The 14015-nt window shown below is 50.5% G+C and overlaps 1 protein-coding gene across 1 annotated transcript; it reads left to right on the forward strand.

The window, feature by feature from the left end:
* The first annotated feature begins 774 nt into the window (after positions 1 to 774).
* Positions 775 to 10158, forward strand: AIPL1 (aryl hydrocarbon receptor interacting protein like 1). The gene is given in 6 exon segments (NM_174234.1): positions 775 to 870; positions 1610 to 1789; positions 6795 to 6983; positions 8012 to 8188; positions 8295 to 8436; positions 9956 to 10158. Coding segments are annotated over 6 exon segments (987 nt in total).
* The last annotated feature ends 3857 nt before the right edge of the window (positions 10159 to 14015 follow it).

Consider the following 14015-nt stretch of genomic DNA (forward strand, 5'->3'; position numbering starts at 1 on the left):
TCAACTTCCTCAAATGGCCCCCTTCTCTTTTAGGGCTCTCCCAAACCTGGTGGCTCAGAAGGTAAAGAATCCGCTTGCCATGTGGGAGACCTAGGTTTGATTCCTGGGTTGGGAAGATCCCCTGGAGGAGGAAATGGCAGTCCACTTCAGTATTCTTGCCTGGAGAATCCCCCTGGACAGAGGGGCATGGCAGGCTATAGTCCATAGGGTCGCAAAGAGTCAGACACAACTGAGCTGCTGAGAACAGCACAGCAGCCAGAAACCTGCCTGCCCTTCCCTTCTGGCCACTATGTTACATCCGCTGGTGGGCAGATCTTGGGGAGGAGAGGGAAATAGGAAAGGGGAAGTAGGACTGCAAAGGCTGCAAGGCCCCGGCCTGGGCTCCAAAGCGACCAAGAGTCTGAGACAGGGTCCCAAGTTCAGACAGGGCAAAGGGGGTTTCTGGTCCCCTGTTCTTTCCTCCTGACCTGTGGTCTCTCTCCTGCTCATTCTTGACTGCCTGTCTTCTTTAAGAAAGCTCCAGCTGTCTTCCCTCCTTCTTGGGGTGGGCAGACAGAACAGAAGCTGAGGTGGTACTGGTGGATGTCAGGCAGGATCCCTGCCTCACTGCTAGAAGCAGAGGCTGGGGCAGAACCCAGGCTACCAGGAGTGGCCCCACCTTATTCCTCTTGCTCACACCCCGCCCAGCAGGGCAAATCCCCACCTCTCAGCCCTAAGTACCTTCCGCTAGCAGATTATCTCGGCTGGGCTGGACATCTCCCCGCACCTGGAGCCATGGATGCCACTCTGCTCCTGAATGTGGAAGGGATCAAGAAAACCATTCTGCATGGGGGCACAGGGGACCTCCCCAACTTCATTACTGGAGCCCGAGTGAGTGGGACCCACCCCCTAGGCCAGACAAAAATCCTTCTGCATTCTAGCTGGGTCACAGGGCACTGCAAACACCCTTCTTCTGCTTTGCCAACAAATGGCCAAGAGGTCCTTCCTGGAATTATCAGCCTCCATCCCCACCCTGGGCATCTCCATAGCTCTGGCTTGATGCCCATTTCCCGGGGTGGTTTTTTTTTTTTTTTTTTTAAATATTTATCTATTTGGCAGCACTGGGTCTTAGTTGCAGCATGTGAACTCTTAGGTTTGCATGTGAGATCAAGTTCCCTGACCAGGTATTGAACCCAGGCCCCCTGCACTGGGAGGGTGGAGTCTTAGCCAGGACTGCTAGGGAAGTCCCCCAGGTGTTTTTGATATTTTTCAAATTAAACTTCAGTGTGGAGTGAGGGTGGGACTTTGGGAATTTTCTGAAGTCCCGAATGTTGAATGAGAAGGAAGGGCATGCAGGGTCAGGGTGTTTGTCCGGGAGTCTCTGGTGGGTTTCCTGGATGACGGAGTGTCTGGGTCAGTGGCCTCAGATCTAGGGTGTATTGAAGGAAGGACCTCCTGACCTGCAGAGCTGTCTAGAGTGGGATGGGGTCCTTTAGGAGGGGGAGCACCGGCTGGGTGGGGATGCTGGTGGGAGTTGAGCAAGGACGGCCCAGGGAGTCGGAGACATGGGCGGCTTCTGGGGGGCCTTGGGAGGTGGGTCTTGATCAGGGTCCACTCTCTTGGTGACCAGGTGACCTTTCATTTCCGAACCATGAAATGTGATGAGGAGCGGACGGTGATAGACGACAGCAAGCAGGTGGGCCATCCCATGCACATCATCATTGGGAACATGTTCAAGCTGGAGGTCTGGGAGATCTTGCTGACGTCCATGCGGGTCAGCGAGGTGGCCGAGTTTTGGTGCGACACCATCGTAAGTAGGCCCCGCCCATTTGCCACTGCACTGGCACGCCGGCTGTGTTTCAGGAAAGTGAGGGTAAAATGAAACTCTTTGGGGAAACTCTGCCTCCTCCTCCTCAGCCACTGTAATGATGAAGGTTGTTGTTGTGTTTTAGTTGTTCAGTTGTGTCCGACTCTTTTGCAACCCCGTGAACTCCATGAGCCCGCCGGGCTCCTCTGTCCATGGAATTCCCAGGCAAGAATACTGGAGTGGGTTGCCATTTCCTTCTCCAAGGGATCTTGTTGACCCAGGGATCAAGCCCGTGTCTCCTGCATTGGCAGGGGGGTTCTTTACCACTGAGCCACCAGGGAAGTCCCAAGGTGGAGATGGATTCCCCCATCAGAACAGGTGATGCTAAAATGAGAATCGGTGTCAAGGCTGGCTGGTAGGATATGGGAGCAGGGCCTGCCTCACAGCCCTCACTTTTGTGCAGGATTATTGGATACTGGAGACTTTTGGCCACAGGTCACTTTTCTGCCCTCCTCTCCATTCCTACTGACGTTACAAACTTGTTTTCTCATGTAGGCACTCTTAACAATCACCCGGAGAAGGCAGTCTTCTTGGCCTGTGACCCAAATGGAAATGGCAAAGCTGACTGCCTTTAAACCAACATTTCTTGTGGAAACTTTCAAACTTATACAAAAGTCGACAAAAAGTATAATCAGATTCCAAATACGCATCATCCTATATCGGGCACCATCAATCCATGGCCAGTCTTATTTCATCTAAGCCCATCCACTTTCCTTCCTTATCCCATATGGTTAGAGCACATTTCAGACACCATATCGTTTCACCTGTAAATACTATAATTTGTATCCTTCTCTAAAAAGAAAGATATTACAAATATAATCTCAATATCCTTATCATATTTTAAAAAAATTCAACAATTTCTTAATGATATCTAATATCCAGTAACTTGACATTGTGGGCTTCCCTGGTGGCTTAGAATTCACCTGCAATGCAAGAGACATTATGTGACCCTAGGGAAGCCCCTTTGCCCTGATAGCACTCTATTTCCTCATGTAGAAATGAACAAATCCTCATTTTAGGGGGCAGTTGTAAGGATTACATGATATCATGTATACTAGGGCAAATCATGGTATGGGGCAATTGAGAAGTGGGAGCTATTATTTTCACTAAGAAGCATTTTAGAGACTAACTCCCTTGATTCATTGATGAGGAAGTATAAGACTCAGAGAAGGAAAGTAGCTTGCTCTGGGTCAAACCATCTCGGAAACAGCATCAGGGATGGATCCCTGGTTCCCTCTTTGTACAGTATCCCTTTTTGGCTACTATGGTTATTAGACAGGCTGCAATGCCATTCTCTACCACAAGAATTCCTCTACCAAGGAATTATTCATTTCTTCATCAGTTAGCAAATATTCCAGGTCTCAGATGGTAAAGAACCCACCTGCCAATGCAGGAGATACAGGAGACCCAGATTGGATCCCTGGGTCGGGAAGATCCCCTGGAAGAGGAAATGGCAACCCATTCCAGTATTCTTGCCTGGAGAATCCCACGGACAGAGGAGCCTGGAGGGCTACGGTCCATGGGGTCACCAAGAGTCAGACAGGACTGAGCAACTAACACTTTCACTTTCACACTAGCAAATATTAGTTGAGCATCTTTACCCTGATGTTTTAATTTTTAAAAGATGGCTTATTTTTAACAAGTCTTCAGAAAACTGGCTTTTTTTGTGGTTTCAGTTAGTTTAAAATGGTATCTATTGACTTTGCTTACAAAGCTCCTATACTTTTTTTAGACCTTTTTAGACTTTTTAGACCCATATGTGCTTGTCATTTAGGCCATATGTTAGACAAGCTTGGTCACCAACAAGGGCCCCTTCTCCATAGAATGCATGTTTGCTAATGTAGGAGTGTAGAGTGCAGAGAGCTGTCAATAAATTCTTGATTGGTTGATTGATCTGTTGTTTGCAGAACCACAAACTGCTGTTATTCCTGGAATGTGGGCTTGGTTCTTGGTTCCCTGTGGGGCCTGTGTTCTTTTGGCCACATCATGCACACAAGTGCCCTGCCCATCTCACAGGCTGGTCATTTTTACGCCACAAAGATTACTGGTTTTTCCAATAGCCCCGCCCCCCATCTCTTCCCGGTTCACAGCCACTATGATTTCGCACATCCACATGCATGTGCACACACACACACACACACACACACACACTTCTCAGAGTTATTTTGTTGTAACTGTTGTTTACTCACTAGGAAGTGTCTGACTCTTTTGTGACCCCATGGACTGTAGCCCTCCAGGCTCCTCTGTCTATGGGATTTCCCAGGCAAGAATACTGGAGTGGGTTGCCATTTCCTTCTCCAGGAGATCTTCCCAACCCGGGGATTGAACCTGTGTCTCCTGCATTGGCAGGTGGATTCTCTATACCACTGAGCCACTGGGGCAGCCCAGAGTTATGTACTCACCTACATATTCATCTTTTATCCACTTTTCTATCCATTCACTCATTCAGGCATCAATTTATCCATCCTTCCCTTCAACCAATTACTCATAATCCATTCTTTCGTCACTAAGCATCCAGCCTTCATCTATCTGTATGCCTATCTATCTGAAAACATTCAGTGGGTACCAGGTTTGGCCTGTGCTAGGTGTTAGGAATGAAACAGGCCAAATCCCCATCTCTCAAGGAACTTGAGTTCTGGACAAGAAGCAGACACCCTGGTAATTACAATGCAGGGCAGGTAGCACCATAATATAAATAAGGACAGAGGGATTTAGAGCCACGGGAGGGGAGTGACTAATTGCTTGAGGATCATAGCAGGAATTTCTCTAAGAAAATGACATCGATTTGGGTGTTGAAGGATGAATAGGAGTTCACCAGGCTTAGAAGTGGGGAGTGAGGTAGCATCCAGGCCAGGAAGTGTGAAGAGGCAGGGGTGGTCAGGGGCTCTGACAGCTTCTGCCCTGAATTGCACTGCCTTCCCCTCCACCCAGGGAGCACACTGGTCTCTATGCTGAATTTTCTGCTGGTGCCCAGTCCAGTGAGGCCAGAGGTTGTGTGTGTGTGTGTGTGTGCCACGCGTGTGTGTGCTCAGTTGCTCAGTCGTGTCCAACTCTTTGCAACCCTATGGACTGTAACCCACCAGGCTCCTCTGTCCATGGAATTTTCCAGGCAAGAATACAGGAGCATTGCCATTCCCTACTCCAGGAGATCTTCCTGACTCAGGGTTTGAACTCACGTCTCTTGAGTCTCCTGCATTGGCAGGCACATTTTTTACCACTGAGCTGCCTGGGAAACCCAAGGCCAGGGGTTACAAATGCAAATTCCACAGGGGCCAGGGACCCTGGGTGACTGAAGGTTATCTGCTCCATTCACAGGGGCAGATTCTCCTGATCTCCAACTGGATGGCTGCTGTGTGAAAGGGGCAGGTCTGGTGTGGCCAGAGTGTCTGAGTTTTGGACACAAACCAGAAATTTTCATTAGTCTGTGAACTCTCTCAATGCTTAAGTGTTGACGACTCATTAACACAAAACCCCCACCATGTGAAGGATGAAACGAAGTCAATCTGGGAGTTGAATGTGGCCTCTCGAGTGCCAGTTTGTAATCACCAGATAGTAATAGATAGAGCCCCTCAGACAGAACCAGGCTCTGGCCTTGAAGTCCCAGAGAGGGGCATGGTCCTGGGGTCCCCAGGCCAATCTCAGTGGAGGTGCTACGGAGATGGGTGTGGAGCCATGGAGTTCTGGCCTCTATACTTTTTCCTGGGATTTCTGCCCACTCCTGGTGGCATCCCACAGCCCAGCGTGCTGACTAGCATCCTGGTGGTGCTAGAGTGGTACTGGTCTGAGGTCCGGGCCTTGGTCTGAGGTCATGTCCAACCAGCTGCACAGCTGCAGGGTTGGCACTAACTGCTGACTTTCTGGGGAGCTCGCGGCTGTGTGCATGGGCCAGGAGTGAGCTCTCCCTGCAGCAAGCTGTTCCCCGGGGGCCCTACACTCCCTTCATCCAGGCTTAATCTCAACAGTCTTAACTGCCATCTGGTCATCTTGCTCATGAGGACGCTGAAGCTACTCTGGGCTAATCCTGGCTGATGGGGGCGGGGCAGGGTGACCTTCATCTTCTTACTGGTGACTTGGAGACCAAGCTGAACCATTCCTGCTCCTTCACTTTTGGGGTGTCTCTTTACTGGAGTTGCCGTGCAGGAGGCTGAGATGGGCCATCTGAGGACCCGTTCCCAGGAGAGCAGTTCTTGGAGCTCGTCTGTGGGGCATCCTAGCTCACTGAGGACAAGCAGCTGATTTTCCTAGCCCATCTCCACCCCCCGAGGGTGGCCACCCCAGTTCCTGTGCTGGGTGAGGTTGTGATGAACTGGCCTTACCTCAGCACCATCTCATTTAACCCCTGCAATAGACCCACTACCTGACTGGTGCAACCCAGGGGGCAGGAATTCAGGGGGCTGCAGTGATCCAGGCTCGCTGCCAATCAGCAGTGCCATCAGGACACCAACCTGGCCCTCAAGGACTTGGAATCCTGGTCCTTCCACTACTTTCCATGCTGCCCTCCCTGTGAGTCACAGGCTCCATGGACTCAGGGTCTCCTTGGGAGAGAAGCCTGTTAGAGTCGACCACAAGGGCTGGCAAGAGGCAGCCTAGCATTGTGGCTACAGCATGGACCCCAGAGCTGGGTTTGCATCCTGACTCTGTCATTTGCTAGCTGTGTGACCTTAAACAAATCACCTACCCTCTCTGGGCTCTAGTTCCCACATCTATAAAATAGGGAGGAAAATAGTGCCCCTCTCATAGGGTCATCTGAAGGATTAAAAGTACTAACGGTGTAGAGCACTCTGCATTCAGGTAGCTGCAGTAATTAGATGAGTAGTAACAGCCATGGGACAAGTGTGTGTGTGTGGGGTAGAGGTCCTGCTCTGGGAGGGGCCCAGAGTGGGGCTCTCTGTGGCCCAGCTGGCTCTGAGCAGACAGGCTGATACTATCTGCCCACCTTTCCCCATAGCACACAGGGGTCTACCCCATCCTGTCCCGGAGCCTGCGGCAGATGGCGGAGGGTAAGGACCCCACGGAGTGGCACGTGCACACGTGTGGCTTGGCCAACATGTTCGCTTACCACACGCTGGGCTACGAGGATCTGGATGAGCTGCAGAAGGAGCCTCAGCCACTGATCTTCATAATCGAGTTGCTGCAGGTGTGACCCTAGGGTGTGGGAGGTGGGGTAGGGACGGTCCCTGCATCAGAGAACAACTGGAGCCAGTGGGCATCAAGGGAACCCAGTCCCATGGGTCACTGGACATCACCCAGATCCTATTTAGAAAACCAGAAAGGGTTCCTAAACCACGGGAGAACTGGAATTGGACCCTCCCACTCCACCAAAAAAACATCCTTTGCCTTTTCCAAAGGAAAAGCCCCTTTGAGACCCATTTTAAAAAATGTTATTCTTTTTCTTTTTGGAGGCATTTTATTTCTGTTGGTTATCTACTTCCTTTTCCCCTCAAAAGTTTAGAATTATATTCTCAGCCCCAGTCCCTGTGGTTTGTGGGTTCCGATCTGGTTTTCCAATAGTGGGAGAACTGCATGGAACCATCCATACCATCTCCCTCGGACCTCAGTGTGACTGATGGTCCCTGTCTGTGGGGTGGTGGGAGAGCATCAAACCAGAGCAGGACTCAGCTAGTGGCCAAGGTTGAGGTTCAGCCTGAGGGTTACATGGGTGAGTACAAATAAATAAGAGAATTGCATCAACAAGGGACCTTTTCAGGGTCTGCTTGAACAGTTGCACAGCTTGTGCACTGCACAAGACCATGGCCTCTAAGGTGCTCATTAGAGACAATATATATTTGTGATTTTATAATGATAATTTTCCAGTAGATGGCAATAAAGTGTCTTGTTCTAACAAAATGAGTGTCATGGCAATTTTCTGAATATTATCAGTAAAGTGTGTTGACATATTACCTTTTCTTACTTTGCACAAAGGCTCTGATTTAGGGTAAAGCCATGGTGGTGGGGAGGCGGCGCTTGCTTCCTTTCCCTGTTTGCCTGTGTTTGGCCAGCAAGCATGGTTCTGCCCACCAATCCTCACTGTGGAAAATGCAAAGCTGACTTTAGCCAGATGTTCTGGGTCCACTGTCTCTGGTCCCTTGCAGGGGAAAGGGCCTGCCCTACTGGGCTGCGGGCACCCAGGGTCCCTGTGTCACTGACCTGCAGCTCTTGGAGCAGGTCGAGGCCCCGAGCCAGTACCAGAGGGAGACCTGGAACCTGAATAACCAGGAGAAGATGCAGGCGGTGCCCATCCTCCATGGAGAAGGAAACCGGCTCTTCAAGCTGGGCCGCTACGAGGAGGCCTCCAACAAGTACCAGGAAGCCATCGTCTGCCTGAGGAACCTGCAGACCAAGGTGGGAGGCTGCCTGCCAGTGGGGATGGGAAGTGGGGTGCGCTGGCCATGGCGGTGGTGGGGAATGGTGGGGGCGCGGCGGAAGCAGAGCTTTCTCCACCGGACAGGAGAAACCCTGGGAGGTGCAGTGGCTGAAGCTGGAGAAGATGATCAACACCCTGATCCTGAACTACTGCCAGTGTCTGCTGAAGAAGGAGGAGTACTACGAGGTGCTGGAACACACTAGTGACATCCTCCGGCATCACCCAGGTGGGCGGGGCGGGGCGGGGCTGTGTGGGCGGGGCGGGACGGTGTAGGCGGGGCAGGGGTCCAATCTTGCCCACGGGTCCGAAGTCACATGCACAGACCTTCGTCGCTATCTCTTCTGACCCGGTCAAGACATCAAATCTTCCAAGCCTATAACGGTATCACAGGTGATGGATGAACGGTGCTTTGTGGTGTTGTGGGAGGTTATTTTATTTTACAGTGAATTAGGAGAAGGCAATGGCACCCCCACTCCAGTACTCTTGCCTGGAAAATCCCATGGATGGAGGAGCCTGGTAGGCTGCAGTCCATGGGGTCGCTAAGAGTTGAACATGACTGAGCGACTTCACTTTCACTTTTCACTTTCATGCATTGGAGGAGAAGGAAATGGCACCACTCCAGTGTTCTTGCCTGGAGAATCCCAGGGACCGGGGAGCCTGATGGGCTGCCGTCTATGGGGCTTCACAGAGTCGGACACGACTGAAGCGACTTAGCAGCAGCAGCAGCAGGACAAATAAAAGTCACCAAACCTGTGTGGAGCAGTCAGTGGGTTTTAAAAGGGGGGACAATCAGTATAGAGAACAATATTAAGTACATCCTAGTAAACTCCAAGAGTTGGTGATGGACAGGGAGGCCTGGCGTGCTGCGGTTCATGGGGTCGCAAAGAGTCGGACACGACTGAGACTGAACTGAACTGAGTGAGTGCCGAAGAATTGGTGCTTTTGAACTTGGTGTTGGAGAAAACTCTTGAGAGTCCCTTGGACTGCAAGGAGATCCAACCAGTCTATGCTAAAGGAAATCAGTCCTGATTGTTTATTGGAAGGACTGATGTTGAAGCTGAAACTCCAATACTTTGGCCACCTAATGCAAACAGCTGACTCATTTGAAAAGACCCTGATGCTGGGAAAGGTTTAAGGCAGGAGGAGAAGGGGAAGACAGAGGATGAGATGGTTGGATGACATCACCGACTCAATGGACATGAGTTTGAGTAAACTCCAGCAGCTGGTGATGGACAGGGAAGCCTGGGTGCTGCAGTCCATGGGGTCACAAAGAGTCAGATATGACTGAGTGATTGAACTGAACTGAACTGATTATCTGTGGTGGGGGGATATGGCAATATTTGTGAAGACGATGTTTGAAGAACGTTACAGGATCACTTACCTTGCGCCACACACTTCTCTGCATTTCTTTCTCTTAATTCTCATAATGACCGTGATAAACAGGTTTAGGGATAGGACCTGGAGCTTGCATCATTTGGGGAGCCTCTATAAGAAAAGACTTAAAAAGTTGTGAATGTAAAATTAGTTACTGGGTCTTGGAAGGGTCCGTGGGAAGGGAGTGGGTACTGCGATTATTATCGTCATCCATATTTTATAGTGGAGGGGCTGGGCTCCGGAGGTACAGAGAGGTTAAGGGTCATCATGGCCAAGGTTAAAGGTTGCGCTAGCTGGTGAAGCCCAGCCGCTTGTCGGGTGAGGGCTGCCTCCTGGGCCAGGCGGCGGATACAGCAGGATCTTCCCCACAGGCATCGTGAAGGCCTACTATGTGAGGGCCCGGGCTCACGCCGAGGTGTGGAATGAGGCGGAAGCCAAGGCGGATCTGGAGAAAGTGCTGGAGCTGGAGCCGTCCATGCGGAAGGCGGTGCAGAGGGAGCTGAGGCTGCTGGAGAACCGGCTGGAGGAGAAACGCGAGGAGGAGCGACTGCGCTGCCGGAACATGCTGGGCTAGTGCGCAGGCGCCAAGCCTCCTGCCTCCGCCCCCCGCCCCTCCACCCGCCCCCATCCCCGACCTCCACCCGCGCCCCCACTTCCCCGCGACCTCTACCCGCCCCTCCCTCCAGCCTCCCCATCCCGCCATCTCACTGTCCCCCTGCACTCCCAGTCCAACAGCAGGGTACTGAACATTTCTGGTGCAGTTGGTCAGGATTTTGGTGTCAGTTTTTCAACTTTTACATTAATTTATAAAATCAAAATAATGCGTGTCGACTGACAAAAAATGCACAACCTAGAAGGTGAGAATTATGTTATATTCAGCGGACTTTCTAAGGACTCACGCGCCGGAAGACAGCCTCTCAGCTCGAGGGACTGCTCCTAAGAGGTAAGGGAGGAACCAAGATACAAGACCAGGTTCTGGGAATTTCAAAAGACTGATGTTAACTAAAGAAAGCCAGATATCCCAAGTTAACAAGTTTAGCACTTTTCTATGTATAGGAAGATGCAAGAGTCTGGACTCAGTAAAATCACTCCTTCGAGACGCACCTTAATTGCATTGGCGCAGTATCCTGCTTTTCTCCATCCTGAATCCCCTGTGGGTGCACACTGGGGTCGGCTGCAGTGCTGAGGGCTTGGCAGCCAGCAGTCCCTCAGGGCTCACTGTTCGGGTAGCTGTAGTGTCTGCTGGCTGCAACACCCTATGTTGACTGATATGGCAAACAACATTTTTTACTGACACATGACCAGGGTTAAAAAAGAAAAACCCAAAGGGCAGAGACGAGCTTATGAATAAAAGTGAAATTTCCTGCCCAAACTCCCCCATGCCCTAGAGCCAGCAATTTTAATGGACCCTGTTTTTTGTTTTTGTTTTTACTATTGTGGTAGTTTTCTCTGTCTCCCAATAATATGTGTAAATCAGTTTCCCCACACGTCCTTTTTACCCCATGTTAGTGAAAGGTGAGAATTGAATGCTTTGATGCTCTTGGATCCCTTCTTTCCTTCCCCTTCTAATTTTGGGGAGTGTATTGCTAGTTCTTTGGTTACTTTTGTAGCTTGGTACATTTCATCTAGAGCTCTCTACTGGGCTGCAGGGATTCTCCCGTGTGTAGGATGAGGGTGGCAGAGCTGCAACCTCCCCTCCCATCTCCCACTTCTTCCCTCAGCGATCTGATGTACCTTTACTCTCCCATCATCTTGGCTCTTAACATCTCTGTTTTGTCACCAAATTAAGTCTTCTGTGCTTTGCCCACTGGTTGACTCTAAACTTTGAAAATCAATAGACATCAGTTACATGAATGTGGTTGTGCAACGTGATTGCATTTTTCTGTGGTTCTGAATTCAGGACCCCTGGACCACCAGGGGGCTTCCCAGACAGTAAAATGAGGATATTCCTGGTTTCAGGGGTGGCAGCGTCTGTTTTAACATGGGAAAAATTTTTCCTTTTCTTCCCTTTTTGTGGCACTGGGAAGATTTGAGGTTTAAGTCCTCCCACTGTGGAGGAAAAAGGTCAATCAATTTTTGGTTGATTCAAGCTTAGTGTCTGATGGGCTGCCAGGTATACTGTTCAAAAACCAGGCGGAGATTTTAGAGGTGGTCAGAGGAAAGGGACATTATGACCTGCAGAAGCTGGAAGGAAGGAATGTCCTAGGCTGGAAAGAAGGCTCTGGCTAGAGGAGGAGTGGGGTGAAGGCTGGGAGATGGGAGCAGAAGGGACCTTCAGCATCTCCGGACTGCGCTGGAAGAAAGGCCTGGGTGGGATCTGGGCAGTCTCAGAGGCGGCTCAGAACAGATGAAGAGCCTGGCAGAGGCATTATTTGAGGGCACACAGTGGCCTGCAGGCTTCCTAGCCTCCTGTCTTGTCTATCTTCTGTGTGCAGTGTCCCCATCGCGGCTCCTTTTCCTGGGGACAGTGAGGATCTCAATTCGCCTATGGTCCTCCCAGCTGGACTGATGCCTGGATGTGTCTCAGGACCTTGTGTGGTCTGGTCCAAAGCATCCTGGGTGGAAGTCTCCCCTCCTGATGCCCCAGGACATTTGCAAGTCCAAGAAAAAGTCATGGACATAGGACCCCCAAGAAGTGTGGTTGGAGACACCTTGGCATTAGTACTTGAGGGAGTGTTGAACTCAAACAACTGGGAACCCCAGTCCCTCCCTGAAAAACTGGAGCAGCTGTTAGGGACGTTTCTGTTACAAAAGCCCAGGCAATTCCTTCTCACGCACCATCTAATGGATTAAAATCAGGTCACATTTTGGTTCATGACTTTCACAGCCAGTTTTTGTCCAGCCTCATCTGCGCTCAGCCTCTTTTTAAACTGGGGGCACGAATCATAATCAGCCTTTGACATACCTTCCGGTTTACTCAGCCTCTTAATTGTGGTTTTTGCACTGTCTCCCTCTTCTTTCCTGGTCCAGCCCTCTTGGCGCCCTCTCAGTAGACTTCCCGCTGCTAATTTCTGCCTTGTAAAACACACTTATCTGCGTGCTTCTTTTGGGTGAGTACGTGTGTGTGTGTGTGTGTGTGTGTGGTGGTGGGGGAAGGAACAGAGACACATTATCTTCTTGTTACTATCATCCAAAGGCAGCAGCACATGGGAAAACATTACCACTTTCCAGAATCCACAGCATCTCATACTTCAGCTTACTAGTGCTGGAGAGGTGGAATGCAGAGATGGGGAGAGCTGACTGTGCCCCACAGCAGGCAGCCTCCCCATCCAGGCCTTTGGTCCTTGCATTGGCTTCTTTGTGCCTCCAAGGAGGTCTTGGCTGGCCAGGTCTAGGTGGATGAATGCAGGAGTGGATGCAGGAGATTGCAGGGGAATCTCCCTAGGGTCCCTTTTGACAGTTTCCAAGGGATCTCACTGGAAAGCTTTGTTCTTGAGCAGCCAGCAGGGGGCAGCAGAGAACAGATTGTAGTTTCTGGTCCAGCAAGTGGACTTTCCAGAGAAAGCTTAGAGTTCTGGAGGTGGCAGCTCTCCACCGGCCCTGACCACCCCAACTCCTACAGGGTCAGGCTGGCTGGCGACAGGGAATAGGTGTTTAGAACCATAGAATCAGCCTGCCAGTAGACTCAGGCCTCAGTCTCATTCCCTTATACTGATGGGGAAACAAGCTCAGGGAAGGCCAGAAACCTTTGTAGATTCAACTTCAAAGCTGGGGAAGACCTGGGGCTAGCATCCAAGTTTCCCGGCCTCTGGGCTGGGCCTCTTTGTTCTCCATCATGTTGTCTTTCTCACCAGACAGTCCATATGAGGGTTTGATGTATTTTTTTTTAAATGAAAGGAGAAAAATATGACACTTCTATTAGAGAGTAACCCAGAGCATGGCTTCAGGCTTAGTTTGGGAGCAGTTGTGGAGTCAGATTTGTTCTCTATTACACCCGCTCTGAGCTGCTCCCTCCCTCTGCGAATCATTACTGCTTAACCAAGGCATTCTCTCCCCAGCATGTACCACCTTCCTGACCTCTGTCTACCTGGGGTTGACATGTATCCAAGACCAGAGAGTGATCCGAGAGGGTGGCAGAGGGCTGCGAGCTGGGCAGAGGGACCCCTGGGTATTGTGCAGGTATATTAGATTTCTATTGCTGCTGTAGCTAATTACCACAAACAATGACCTAAAACAGCACAGATTTATTCCATTACAATTCTGGAGGTCAGAAGTCCTAAAATGGGTCAGCAGGGTTGTTTTCTTTCTCCAGAGGAGAATCTGTTTCCTTATCTTTTCTATAGAGCCCCCCGTATGCCTTGGCTGTGACCCCATCCTCCTTCTCCAAAGCCACCAGTGAGCATCTTTTACTCTCTCTCTCTCGATGTCCCTCTACTTCCATTATCACATACCCTCTTACAAGCACCCTTGTGAATGCACTGGGCTCAGTTG

The sequence above is a fragment of the Bos taurus genome, chromosome 19 (assembly GCF_002263795.3).
Source record: "Bos taurus isolate L1 Dominette 01449 registration number 42190680 breed Hereford chromosome 19, ARS-UCD2.0, whole genome shotgun sequence".
NCBI lineage: Eukaryota > Metazoa > Chordata > Mammalia > Artiodactyla > Bovidae > Bos > Bos taurus.